This window comes from Hydra vulgaris, chromosome 09, assembly GCF_038396675.1.
Source record: "Hydra vulgaris chromosome 09, alternate assembly HydraT2T_AEP".
NCBI lineage: Eukaryota > Metazoa > Cnidaria > Hydrozoa > Anthoathecata > Hydridae > Hydra > Hydra vulgaris.
The window spans coordinates 34983012-34998299 of record NC_088928.1 but is presented as its reverse complement, the minus strand read 5'-3'; the positions used below and the strand labels follow the sequence as shown (position 1 = coordinate 34998299).

Below are 15288 nucleotides of genomic sequence, written 5' to 3'. Positions count from 1 at the left end.
AGCATTTTATGTTCTGATTACAGTTTAAAGTGTTAGCCACAATGCAATATGGTTTTTTAAATAAATGTCATTCTTTACATAAGTTATTCGTTGCATAAGTTATCTATTGCATAAGTTGACCGTTGCATCAGTTAACCGTTGCATAAGTTATATTTTTTTGTTATTTTATAGATTTTTTCTAATATTAGATGGGCAATGACTTGCAAACTTTTTTTCTGCATTTTTATATTTCTTATCACCTATTAGGCTCATAATGAGAAATTTTTTAGGGGTTCATTTTTGAAAATTTTGAAAAATTTTGAAAAATTTATTAAATTCTGTTTTCTTTACAAAAATTCAACCGCACCTAACAAACATGATATGGGAAAGACTATCTTTTTGTACTTTTAAACTCAAAGTGTCTACAATAAATCATAAAATATTAGTTGCATCTTATTCTAAGATTACATGGCGCGGCACTAAACAAGTAACACATTTCCAATTTTTAACAGTATTGTTCTTAGATATTGTTATTGTATTATAAAGATGAATTTCAATACAATATTTACTGTCATATGGAACATCATACTAACCTTTTTTTTTTTTTAGATTTTGTTTTGTATTATTATATTAGGATAAATTACAATACAATATTAGTTGTTATTGTATTGCAATATTACAATAGTTGTAAAACTTAGGTATTGTTATTGCTTCTAAAATATATAATACAACAACAATAGTTATTGTTTCTGTTATTGTTTTTATTGCAATTACAATAGTCCAAACCTTATAAGTTACAAATATAAAAATGTTATTACACATTTCTGCTTTTAAGATAAAAGTACTATAAATCATAATATTAACTTTTATTTTAAAGCAAAAAGCAAAAAATACAATTCCTAAATAATCATTATCTATAATCAGTATAAGTATAATCAAAGTTTTAAACTTGCATCTAAAAAAAACGTCATAAGTCTATGTTAAAGCCCTTAAAGTTCTTCATATAAGAACATAGTTATAAAGTATAATAAATTTATACATACTTCTTTACGGGCACTTGCTTTTAAAAGTTGCATTCTAAATGTCTTTTAAACGTTTTTTAAATGTTCTTTACGTAAGAATGTTTAGAAGACGTTTAAAAGATATTTAAAATACATTTAGAACGTAACTTTTAAATACAAATGCCCGCTGGGTTGTTGTTATCAAACAAATATTCTTTATTTAGTTTGGTTGCAATTGCTGTGAAACTAACAACTTTTTTAAATGTGGACAGGATATTGGCTATGCTCAAGCTTCTTTTTCTCCTCGTGGGGAGATAACATGTGGAATTTCGCTGTTGGCTTGTATTTAGTTAAACTTACCCCCGGATCACTTCAACTTACAGCAATTTATGGTGCTGTTGTAACTAGTTCAGTTATATTTTTTGCACCAATTATAGGAAACTGGATTGATCGAAAAAATCGCTTGGTAGTTATACGAACCCTATTGTTGTTGCAGAACGGACTAATCATTTGTTCAGCAGTATTTATAAGTTTAATTTTATTTAGAGTTACAGCAAATAATAACATTCTCACACTTTTTAAAGTTTTAGTAATTATTTTTGGAGCAGCAGCAAACCTTGCTTCACAAGGAGAACAAATATCGATTACAAGAGACTGGGTAGTTGTTATATGCCATAACGACAATGATAGTTTAGCCAAACTAAATGCTCATATGCGAAGAATTGATTTGTCAGTAGCAATACTTGCTCCAATTGCTGTTGGATCACTCATGTCATTAATATCGGATCTTTCCGGGATAGCTCTAATATGTGGGTGGAACATTTTATCAATGTTTTCAGAATATATTCAGTTACGTCATATATACAAAACTGTTCCAGAGTTAACAGAAAAACATATAAATGAGTATGAACCTATTGGGGAGATCGAAAATGATCACAAAATGAAGTTAACATGGTTAGGTATTTTTGACAGAATAAAACTTTCTTTTATTGGTTGGAAAGTATACAAAAGTCAAAGTATATATTTAGCTGGTATTGCTTTAGCAGTTTTATATCTCACTGTACTTGGATTTAGCTCTATAACTGTTGGATATGCATACTCGCAGTCGATGAAAGAGGTTTATGTCAGTATTTTTTTTGGAACAGGTGCATTGTTTGGAATTTTAGGAACAATAGTTTTCCCTTTTTTAAGAAATAAAGTTGGTCTTGTAAAAACTGGTCTTATTGGACTTGGTTATCAATGCAGCATGTTAATAATTTGTGTGGCATCAATATGGGCTCCTGGAAGTCCGAGTAGTTTAAAACATTTAAAAAGAAATATAACTGAAATAAACAGTACGTTTATAAACAACAATGTTATGAGTTATCATAAATCAATTACAACGCATTCACCAATTATCAATTATCATAGCTATGTTTCTATACTGTTACTAATGTTAGGGGTAGTTTTATCTCGGTCAGGACTATGGATATCTGACCTCACAATTACGCAGCTGCAGCAGGAAAATGTTGAAGAAGAATTTCGTGGAGCTGTTGGTGGTGTGCAATCTTCATTAAACTCTGTATTGGATTTGATGCAATATATACTTACGATTGTTCTTTTTAAACCCGAAGATTTTGGAATTTTAATATTGATATCATTTAGCGCTGTGTTTACCAGTTTTCTTTTATACATTACTTTCTCAATAAAGACGCATGTCATATCTAAAAAGATGTCAGACGACGGTTAGCTGTATTTGTTATATGTAAGGAATATTAAAAAATATGTATTACTTTTTAAAATTTGTTAGAAATAAGGCAGAAAACTTTTGAGTAATGTTTTTTTATTGTTGTTGTTACTTTAATATAAACTTTTTTACGGCTAATTAGAACGTATTTCATCAATAAAGTGCATTACTTTTGCCTTGTTTAGATTTTTCAACATTTTGTGGCTCAGTTTCTACAATCTGTTGTTTAAATATAGAATCTGTTGTTTATATATATATATATATAATATATATATATATATATATATATATATATATATATATATATATATATATATATATATATATATATATATATATATATATATATATATATATATGTTAACATTTTAAAAAAATACTAGAATAGTTTAACTTTAATTTTGCATGTTTTTTTTTTTATAAATTTTTGTTTATATTGAGTTTATTGTTGTTAAAAAGCTTCTTTGTTAATTGTGCATTGAATATATTTGAATATCAAAGAAATGTTAGCATTATTTTCTTTTTTTATCATTAAATAAACCTTTTTTTTTTATTACCTGATGATTTTCATTGAAAATTTATTTTCCCTTGAATGCCTGTTTTACCCATTACATTCAAGGGGAGGGGTCAACATTTGTCTGTTGTGATACTGATATTTATTAATAGACTAATGGCATTATTGATAAAACTTATTTTTATCAGGTATTAACAATAACTGATGACGTGATTTACACATAAATTTAATCATTGTTATTGTTATTCTGTAGTAATTCTACCCACATCCTAGAGAAAGTAGATTTAACCCACAAAAAAAAAGGCCAAGGCTCATGCCATATCTTTTTGTAGTTATATATATATATATATATAACTACAAAATTGATAATAAACAATATAATGGAAAAAGGTATGCCAAGCAAAAAAAAAAAACAATAATTGAATTTTTGAAATTTGAAAAAAGGTTTATTTCTTTTAAATAAATATATAAATGATAAAAAAGCACTAGAGGCCTTTCAGTATTTTCATCAGTAGTGCTATGTTTTATGCTTTATCAAACTTTTTTATATAACTGTAGAAAGTTAGATAATAGAAAAATTGAATTGCTATATTGTAACTATGAGTTACAATTGTAACATTTTTTTTTAAAAGGAAGTTTTAATTAAATGTGTCATGTTTTTCATTTACATAAACAAAAAAATGACACATTTAATTGAGACTTCCTTTTTAAAAAAATATTACAATGGTAACTCATAGTTACAATATAGCAATTTAATTTTTTTATTATCTAACTTTCTACAGTTGTATAAAAAAATTTGATAAAGCATTAAACATAGCACTACTGATGAAAATAGTGAAAGGCCTCTAGTACTTTTTTATCATTTATATATTTATTTAAAAGAAATAAATCTTTTTTCCAATTTCAAAAATTCAATTATTGTTTTTTTTGCTTGGCATACCTTTTTCCATTATATATATATATATATATATATATATATATATATATATATATATATATATATATATATATACATATATATATATATATATATATATATATTTGTGTGTGTATATGTATTTATATATGTTTATATATATATATATATATATGTGTGTGTAAATATATGTATATATATAAATATATATATACATATATATATATATATAAATATATATATATATATATATATATATATATATATATATATATATATATATATATATATATATATATATAAAAGTTTAAGTATCTAAGATTATATGTTTTAAAAACTTTTGAAATCTCAAAATGTTCACCAAAGAGCTTTTTATTTGATGGGTGATATGTTCTTATGCCTTTAGAGTTACCGAGTTATCGAATAAAGTTTAAAAATAAATTTTTTGATCAACTTTTTGAAATAATTTTAGTCCGTAATATTATAAAACCATACTGATACCTTGTGTAAAATTAATGTTTTCATAAGGTTGTTTGAAAGTTATAGGTTGTTTGAAAATTATAGATTGTTTGAAAGTTATAGGTTATTTAAAAATTATAGGTTGTTTTTATTTTAAATAGCTGTTTAATATTCTTCTAAGACGCATAAAACCATATTAAGACTTGATATTTAAATATATTATATTTTTATACATATGAACTACATATAAAACTAACATATTAAATTTTGATACATATGAGGTACATATTAAATTTTCATACATACGAACAAATATAAAATTAATTTTAATATACGAAAAAGTTGAAACAAAAGATTTACAAAAATCATATGTGAGATTTAAAAAAAACGTAAACGTCGCCAATTAAATTTTGAAATGTGGATGTCTACTGTTTATTAACAATAACTGCCCACAGAAGTTTTGATTAATACAGTCTGTGACAACTTGGAGCTTTGTATCCTTTCTAATAGAAACAATTTGAAATAAGTTTAAACAGTTTCAGATGTCTGCTCTAACCAAAAACCAAGACCTTTTCCATGGTATTTGTCAGCCATTGATTCCAAAAAAGTAAGCACATAGATAAAAGAGCATGCACTTTAGAAGATACATTTTCTTTTAATCCAATTAAATGTTTCCTTATTGGGATTGATGTAATCCTTGTAAAACATGTCCAAAATTAAACCAAAACAAGTTTTCTTCATACTATTCAGCGTTGTCAATTCAGACATAAGCAAATTTTGGTTTATCAAACCTCATTGCTTTATTTCATATATTCACGGATAAAATGATGTTTTACAAACGGTTTGTATGTCAAGAAAATAGGTGAAGCTGCATTGGAGAGAGGATTTCTGAAACAGGTGTATTATCTGGTAAATATAACAAAAGATTTTGGACACAACTCTTTAAGGCTGCAGCTAAAGGTAATTTTAAGGGGATAGGGTATTACACAGCCCCTACCTCATTTTATTCCTAGAATCGCCTTTTACTACAGAAACTACAGAAAGGAGTTTACTTTTTTCTTTAAGTTTCACAAGGCTTTTTGTATTGTTCCTCGTTATCTCTACTCATGCCAAGTGTCCTGAAAAAATACAGAGATTTAAATCCAAAATTAAAATAAACATAATAATATAATAAATACCCATATTGAAAAGTAGCCATAATAATAGTTTATAACCCCTATGCCCTTGAAGCTGTCATCCTTTGGGAATTATTTAACTTTGTTATTTTTTAAACTTTGTGACTTCACCAGCTGGCACCTCGTTTTTAGGGAAAAAAACCTTTGACCATTTTTTTTTCGGAATTTCAATATTAAAAATATTAGGACCTATGTTAGCTAGCTGCATTGAATCAGTTGCTTTAAAGAAAGTTTTCACTTTATGATTTGAGTACAAAAAAGTTCTACATCTCTCTCATCTGAAATATAATACTATATTATTAAAATCAAAAAATGTCTGTATCTACATAATATTTCTATATTTTCTTGACTTTAGATTAAAGAATTATTGTACATGCAACTTATCTCTAGACAAACCTCGTTCCACTGTACATAGACATCTCTGGCATCCAGATACGGGTAGGAGATGTGGGAGAATTGTTTCAGTGGATACTGAATTTCCTTTTTTTCAATTTTTGACTGATCTTGAAGAGAAAGTTTCCTCTGCAACATCACAAACTGCGCATTCAAATGCGCAGTTGATTCCTGTAATAATTTAAACTCACACTTAGAAAAATCATGTAGATAACAAAAAAAGCTCGAGATACTCAAAAGTTGGAGATATCAAGCAGTAGAGATATTGAGAGTCAACTGTATTGCAATAACTTAAAATTTGATTTATAAATAAATCGAGTGATAGTAAAAAGGTAATAACTCCTTTGGTGTAATTTACCCATAGAACTTATTTAGAGAAATAAGAAACGTTTGAACTGGAAAGAGTCCTACCACCGGTTATTTGAATTGTAAAAGACATTTTTTTAACTTTTCAAATGACTAAATCCAAAGATTTCTTTCATATCTATAGGAAATATTTTTCTCTATGCAAATTATACTTCATTAAAATCTTCATGTCCGCTGTATTAACTAAAATTATATATTCTATAAAATATATATTTCTAGTAGTATAGCAAAATAGTTTTATAACATAGTTTCAAAACACAAGCGAAATTAGAACAGAACGTGACTTTGATTTTGGCAATACACAATATATGTATGTATGTATGTATGTATGTATGTATGTATGTATGTATGTATGTATGTATGTATGTATGTATGTATGTATGTATGTATGTATGTATGTATGTATGTATGTATGTATGTATGTATGTATGTATGTATGTATGTATGTATGTATGTATGTATGTATGTATGTATGTATGTATGTATGTATGTATGTATGTATCTACGATTGTATGTTTGTGTGCACGAGTTTATGTATGTATGATGAATTTATGTATGTGTATGAGTGCGTGTATGGGTGTAGTGTATTTTATATATACTTTAAAAAGTTTTAATAAAATTAAGGTTGCGATTTTTACGTTTTTGAACATTTTAAGTGGTTTGGGTAACTAAAAATATTAAAGCAAACTTTCAAATTAGATTATATAAAGCGGTAGGAATTTGTTTCTCAATGCTAAACTGGTGTAATATTTTAGCAAACCTAACAAAAACATGATAATTAGAACAGCAAAAAAAATTTTTTAAATACTTAATAAATTGTAACTTGAAAGTCCAATTTTGAAGTGTATTATATTGAAAACATTACCACCTACTAAAAAATATATATATTAAAACCAACAATTAAGGTAATCTTTTACTTTTCAGGATCATGTTCTTTTTGTTCTTTTTGGTACTCAATAAGTTTAAGACTTTTTTTCATCTCACGTGACTTCAGCAATATATAGTTCATCGGCGTTTTTGAAGTGATGCTTGTTTTTTTGAGAAAGCTTAACTTGACGCCATAAATTTTCAATCGGTTTGAGATCAGGTGGTTAAGTTTGCAACTTCATTACTTCAATTTGATTAGTTGCAAACCATGTTTTTACGAGTTAAGACGTATGTTTAATGTCGTTGTCTTATTGAAACGTCCATAGAAGAGGCATATTACAATCAGCATGAGGAACCATCTTTTCGTCAAGAATTCAACAATAAGTAAATCAATCCATAATGCCATTTATTCAATTGATAGATCCAACTCCACCAAAGCCAGAATAATGACCTTAAACTGTTGCAACTTTTACACCTTCCACGCTTGACAGTTTCTCTTAGAATCCGAACGATTTCTCTTAGGATCCTGAAAAAGTTAAATTGTACTTTTTCCCTGTTATTATAAATGACCAATACCCTAAAAAATCAATCGTAAGAAAGAAACCCTTGTTACTATAAAGTTTTCTTTTCAAAAAAGGGTAAAACTTTGAAATTAAATCAGTATCAATTCTTATAATAACCAAAAATGAACACATAATTTTTTTAGAATTCTTTTTAGGTAAAAAAGTTGTTAATGCTTTGAAAGACCATATTTTTAGACTTAAATATCACTGCATGGTAAACAACATGTTTATTCGTTTTAAGATAATCGTATTTTATACTAATCTTTTTTTTTAAGAAAATATGTTGTATTCAGTAATTGAAATTGAAAAATTAGAATTTTTTATGTGGTTGCTTATGTTTTGCAGGACAGAGTATATGTTTAAGTTGGTGGATTCAGTAAAACGTGGTCAAATTATTGTAAATATCATTTATTGATATTTTAGAATATAGTGTGATGAGTAATTAAGCATGTAGAGTTCATTTTCTTTGTCACAAAAAAAGCCCTAGTAGTGAAATCTTTTTTAAAAATTTAGAATTGTTTGTGCCACAATATATGAGTTTTGAAGCATCATTATAAACGAATTTTAAATAACTTTTAAAACCAGCGTGAGAATTTAAACACTAAACCTAACAATAATGCACCGAAGAAATGCACCAAAAAATATTCTTTAGGTATTTACGTGTTAAAAAAAGTTTTTAAATACCTAAATACCTAAAGTTTGTGTGAAATTTAGGTAAATACCTAAATTTCACACAAACTCACGCACGCACACCCACGCATACACACTAATTGGATACTAATTTTATAACTATAAATATTTTAACTTAAATAGCTTTAGATTAGTTAAAGTTGAATTTTACTTTTCAATAGCGTAGGTTTGCGGTGCTAAAAATAGAATTATTATTTTATTAAACATCCTCTGTAAACATTTTTACAAAGTAAAAATACATAAAAAATAGTTTAAAATACTAAAAGAGAATAATATGTTGGCGGAAAAGTTCTCGCGCATTTTTGTTCATAAGGCTAACTTATAGATTGCAAGATTCGGAGCGTTTCTTCTTTTGAGCATCGGTCAATTCGTACGGAACCCACTTGGACTTCAAGCATTTCTTTCCGGCCTTGTGCAAAATGTCCTCAATTGTTGAGTGGTGACAATAAAACTCGTCGGCCAACATTCGGCAACTCATTGACGGATCTTCTTTAACTCTGTTGATGACTGCTTGGTGATTGACTTTGTTTCGACGCCCAGACCTCGGCATGTCGGTTAATCGGTCTCCTTCTTTACGAAATATCTTAAACCAGTCTTGTGCTGTACGAATTGGCATTGTTCCGTCTCCATATGCCTCACAAATGTTTCGGGCAGCTTCAGAAGCGTTCAAACTCAACTTGAATTGAAAATTGAGCAGTAAACGTTTTTCTTCTCGACTAAGTTCCATCTCGAGACAACTAAAGACAAATTATATATCAATAGATGTGCAAGAAATAGGGCTATCAGATGGCTTTAAAAAAATCAAAAAATATGTCAAGAAAAAAGTTACGGGCCAATACGCGAGAACTTTTCCGCCAATCTATTAAAAGATCACTTGGGAATGTTTTCTTCAAGAGTATTACTGAAAACTGTTCACTGTTGCATTGTATTCTAACATTGAACCGGCTGTGCTAGAACTTGGTAGGTATCTTCAATAATTATATTTTCTGAAATTTTAATTTTATCTTTCTTCTTAACCTGAATTAAATTTTTCATATTTAGTTTATGGATCTTACATATTTTCTTTATTATTAATTGACTGATGAATTTATTTTATTTTGTTATATGTACGTTAATATCTCCCGAACTTGAAATAGAGAGTTTACACAGTTTTTGCTATACTTGGAGACATTAAAAAATGACTTAACTGCATTTCTTCCAATTTTATCAAGTCTTTGCATTGTTGATTGTCTGTATTATAACTTTTGTTTGGAAATTTGATACTCTATTGTTAATATTTGAACTATTTATTTTATTTGTGAGACAAAAATGGATTTTTCAGTATCCCAAATAAAGCCGAGGTAATCAACTTTTCATTTTGTGTTATTTGATGGTCGTCTTGGGTTATCTTGCAATTAGTTACTTGTTGTTTTACGGAGAGCAAAAGTTCCGTTTTAACAATTTTATGCCGTTTAAGTTATTGTAAACATTACACGTTGTGATAAACCTTTTAAGACCAGATAAAGTAGAGCTAAGCAGAACGATGTTGTCAGCATAAGCAACAACACTTGTTAAGTTTTCATGTATAGAAGTACCGACAAAGTTATTATTTTTTATAATATCAATTAACTTTTGAGTGTATACCTTATACAAGTGGAGTGACAAAATCTGTATTTGTCGTACACCTTGCTCGAGACCAAATAAAACCAAGAGACACGTGTACTACTGTTATAATATAAAGAAGATATAGTATTAACTATTTGGAGAGGTAGGTTATTATCAAAGTAAAGTTTATCAAAGAGAAAATTCCAGTTGTAGCTGTCAAAGCTTTTTCAGCGTCTAGCGAACATAAGTAAATAGGCGAATTGTTGTTATTGTAATGTCTAATTGTTTCATTTATAACAAACTTCGTAAGGGTTTAGTTTTATGATTTTGGATAAGCTTGGATGACATTAACTCTGAAGTTAAGCCTGTAGAAATACACAAAAGTTGTTTTGATATTCTGCTTCTAATTATTATAAGTGGAATGTCTGTGGTAAAATGCTAGTTAAATAATGTATTAAAAAGTATATGCCTAATGATTTAAAAAGAAGCAAACTTCTGTTTAAACTACATGTCCGTTGCAAACTCCTGTTTAAACTACATGTTCTACCCTCTGATTTTTTTAGATGCTCGTTTTCTAACACTTTTTCTTTTATGTTTTGTGTTATATTAAAGTACACTGTAACTATTTTTTTGCTTTTAATTCAATTAGTAAATGTTTCTTCTTTCATAAAAATCATTTGGCACATTTCTTTTCGTTAGCGTTTGAGCAATATACTCCTTATTCCTTAAGTGTCCAGGGTAGACTTTCCCCTGTGCAAGTTCGAACTTTTGTTATTAAAACCAAATTGAAATGGATGCGTTTTTTTAATTTCAGAATCAATGTGTTAGATAAGGTAATCTAAAAGTTTTGTAAATATTGAAATAATGCTGATACCACGGTAGTTGTTTGGATCGGCGAGTAGTTTTTTATACAATTTGACTAGTGGTATAGTAATTGACGATGACATAGATGCAAAGCTCCATCCATGATTAATTGCGAAGTGTAAGAGTTTTCTTACCTATTGCGTTAGTGCATCACACTGGGCATGTTTTAAATGTTCTGTAGATATATTGATATGATCATTGCATTTCTGGCAAGAAATAGGTATTTTTATAATTTCATCAGTAATTATTATTTTATTAGGATTTTCGCCAGGTGGAATTTGACGATAGGTAGTATTATGAGTTATTATTTCAGTGTTTATCCGTTTTTAAAATATAGTTGCAAATTCTGCGGTAATTGATTCTTTATCTTTTTTATTGTTTATTGTAAAATGTTTTGGATTTAAGTCCTTTTCTATACACTTAAAAATATTTCAAAAGATATTTGGGTTAAAGTTTTTTAGTTTTTCAATGTGTATGTATTGTTGATAAAGGTTATTGTTTTGGGCTGCTTTGAAGGCTTTACGGCAATACTTCCAACCAAAAAAGGCAATTAAAGATAAAAGAGTTAGAGTCTTTTACGAATCTCGTCTCACTTAATTTTTGAACATAATGTAATAGAATTTTTTTACTTTGCGTTTATTTGCGAGTCCGCCAGGATTTTGAATGTATTGACCGTTTCTTTAACTTTAAGTGTTCTCTTTGGGCTTATGCAGAATTATTTTATGTAGCGCAGGCTTTTATGGATTAATGTGTGCTATAATGCACAAGCATTTCGCCGAAACAATTGAATTTCCTAAAAACGCAACTCATAATGGGATTGATATGCAGACAAAATCGTTTTGTGATGTCATCTAAACTCTACGCTATCGGGTTCGTGAATTTTATTAGCTGTTATAGTAATAATAAACTCCTTAATAAACAATAACATCGTTTAGTAAATAAACAAAAGATCGTAATCGTATAAATGTTTTATGTTCTTATCAAGTTTAAAAATCTAACATTTTTTTTCTAAAGCTTTATTACGCTTTTAATTTTATCACCATAGTAATATTAAGACAACAATTTTAAGTACGAGCTTTTAAGTTAAGACGCGAAAATTTAAATTTTATTAGTCTTGCAAGATTGTATATTTTTACATCAGAAGTAAAGCTATCATTTCGGAAAAAAAAATCAATTTGAGGTTTGTTTATTTTTTTATTGTAATGACACGATATTTATTACGTGTAAAAAAAATATTAAAAAAATAATCACTAAATAACATTAAAGCAGAAGTATAATACTAAAATATCTTTAAATTAAGTTATTCAAAACCTGAAGAGAGATCGTAATCATTCGTACGAATTAAAGTACCGTAAATTGGTGTGTCTTTGACCTTGAAGGCTTAAACCTAAAAAGTAGAAGTAAAGATTTTCTTTGATTTTCGCAACTAGTATATATTAGTTCTATTTTAGTAACTAAAAAATTACGTTACAAATTTTAACTTATAAGTTATAGCATTAAAAATCTGATATTTTGAAGGATTTAGTTTTTTTCGATAGAAGTAACTAGTATACATAGTAAGATATATACTTAGTAAGATAGTTACTTCTATCGAAAAAAAACTAAATCCTTCAAGATATCAGATTTAACGTTATTTAGGTGCTCCCAAAAGTCCTTACGGTCTTATCATGGAGCACTGCGGAAGAGCATTTGACTAGAAGTTCACACCTCCTTCCTTACCAATGTCGCTTATTGAGCTAGAGCCGGCGTCGAACCTCGGACCTCTGGGTTCTGAGCCAGAACTCTAACCACTGCTTATTTTACTGTTAATTTGCAACATTTTGATTCAAAAATTTGCCAACGCTTTGTAGTCGCAGAGAAAAAATTATACATAGCTTGAATTTGTGAAAAAAATTTCATAATTTCTAAACATCCTTGGACTGCATCCGTAACAACCAAATTCAAGGAGTGACAGACACAAGGAATATAAAAGGCTCGTGAACTTCAGTTATCAGCTTTACGCTTCTGTACGCCAATGTTTTACCTTTTATATTGGATCCATCATCATTTCCTTGTCCACGAACATCCACGACAGATAGATTATTTGATTCCAATGAATAGTATCTAATACATTTATGAATCCTATAAAACTTGAATTGTGACACTGATAACCTGGTTATCCAATTGTTTTACAATGTTAACGTAACGTATAATAATAGACATTTGCTCTTTGTGACTATTATCTGGTGTACAATCTGAAATAATGGAAAAATACTTAGCCTTTTTTATCATACTTAAAATTTTATCTTTTGTTGCTTTGCTAATTAATTGATTCAATTCTTCTCGAATATTCTTTCCCAAATAATGTGTTCGATTAGGATTCTCAACTGCTCCGTTTAAATGTTTTTCCATCACTAGTTCAAACTTTGAAAGTAGTTCTACTATTTTTAAGAATTTCCCATTATTTTCTAAAAAAATTTGGTTTGATGATCCACGGAATGCCATATTTCCAGTAGCCATCATCAAAATTATATTGATAATTCTCTTAATAACAGAGTCCGAATGTTGTACTTCAGTATGGTACATTTTTTCAGTAAGACAATCAATAGTTTGAGATGAACAAAGTCTTTTCTTCAAATCTATCTGTTTCCTAAATAAATCTTTGTGCTCTGCACTGCTTTCATGTCTTTATAAAATTATCATGTGTCTCCAGTCATTTGTTCCAGTTTTCACTAAACGAGAAGTAACGTTACTAAACTATTTACAACAAAAAGAAAATACTTTGACTGATTTAAGTGAATAAAAAAGCCAAGATCTGTTGATTAATTTTTCATTAGGAGCTTTGCGATAAAATGTACATAGTTAAATGATCGGTTTTGATCATCTTTTAGGTAAGCAGTAACAGAAAATTTTGTAGGTTCTTTTGTAACTATGTCTTGAATTTATATAGTGGACAAATTTTCTGGCCAATTCGCTAAATCGTCATAGTTATTTTCGATCACATCAACAGCCATATTCATGTTATTGTTTAAAGGTTCAATTTCCAAATCCAATTCCACAATTGGATTAGTTTCATTATATCCTTCATTAATATTTTCAATTCCAATTATGTTAATTTCTCCTTCACTTTGTTTTTCACTTGAACTCTCTTTCTTGTTTTCATTTGTTTTCTCATATTCAATTTCAATCTCTACAGCTGTTTGAAGAAAATTATGAAAAGTTTTCTGCTTTTAAAAAGCTTCTGATTGTTTTTTTTTCTCTTTTTAATATATTTTGCCAACCAGATAATTTATTTTTTTGATCCATTTTATTTTAGGACAGTATAGATATATATTTTATATATATAGGATGTTGCTATTTTGAATCACCTATCAATAAGTAAAAATTTCCAAAGAGTACATAAGGATTACTTTCGCATAATAAAGTGTAACAGACAGAAATTTTTGCAAGGGTTTTTTATTCATTTTTCATTTGGTTAATGCAAGTTTTTTAATATTTTAGGCCTTTATTATACCTTCTTATTTTTAAAATAAGACAATAACAATCATTTTTTTAAATTTATCTTATTTGAGCTATCAAAAATATGCAAAAAGCAACTCATTATGCAATGCATCATATTCTAAATCCGCACTATCTGCATCAAAATAGGCAGTTCTAGTTGCATGCAGTTTTACTAGCTAGATCAGGGCCGCTGCATGGGTAAGAGGCATCTTTGTGCCAGATTATTTTCAGCGCCCTTCCCTGAACTGAACCCCAATGTCAAAAACTATGACTTGTTATGAATTTAATCATTAAAATATTTCCAATAAATTCTTTTATTTTATAAAATAATTACAGGTTATATAATGCGATAATATACAGGTTATATACATACAATATACAATACTAAATCTAAGCAATCAATAAAATTTGCTTGTCTCAAACATATATTAAGAATTAGATTACTTTATAATTATTCATCACTCAAAAATCAAAATACTTTTTACATATTTACTTTTCTAGCTTTAGCAGCTACAAAGTTCTTTATGAGATCGTTAATATCTATGGAATCCAAAGTATCGCTTTCTATAGATATTATGGATAAGTCCGTTAATCGTTCTTCTTTCATGGTAGACCGTAAATAGTTTTTAAGTAGTTTTAACTTAGAGAAACTTCTTTCTCCAGAAGCAACAGACACAGGTAATGTTAAAAAAATGCGTAACACAATAGTTA

The 15288-nt window shown here is 28.0% G+C and overlaps 2 protein-coding genes across 4 annotated transcripts in view; both read left to right on the top strand.

Moving 5' to 3' along the window:
* The first annotated feature begins 1242 nt into the window (after window positions 1-1242).
* LOC124811248 (solute carrier family 40 member 1-like) lies at window positions 1243-2724 on the top strand. The gene has a single exon (XM_065806737.1). The coding sequence runs from the start codon at window positions 1243-1245 to the stop codon at window positions 2707-2709; it is 1467 nt and encodes a 488-aa protein (XP_065662809.1). The 3' UTR covers window positions 2710-2724.
* Window positions 2725-9968: 7244 nt separating this feature from the next.
* Window positions 9969-15288, top strand: part of LOC136084746 (solute carrier family 40 member 1-like) — a 28479-nt gene continuing 23159 nt past the window's right edge. Inside the window, exons 1-2 of one of the 3 annotated variants that reach the window (XM_065805499.1) lie at window positions 12077-12277; window positions 12398-12497. The gene's annotated coding sequence lies outside the window, so the exon portion shown is untranslated. Of the gene's footprint in view, window positions 10397-12049; window positions 12278-12397; window positions 12498-15288 lie in introns of those variants that run through there. The other 2 variants (XM_065805500.1, XM_065805498.1) reach the window with 2 other exon arrangements.

Coding starts and splice junctions, on each gene's coding strand:
- LOC124811248 (XM_065806737.1), top strand. CDS start 1,243: ATGTGGACAGGATATTGGCTATGCTCAAGCTTCTTTTTCTCCTCGTGG.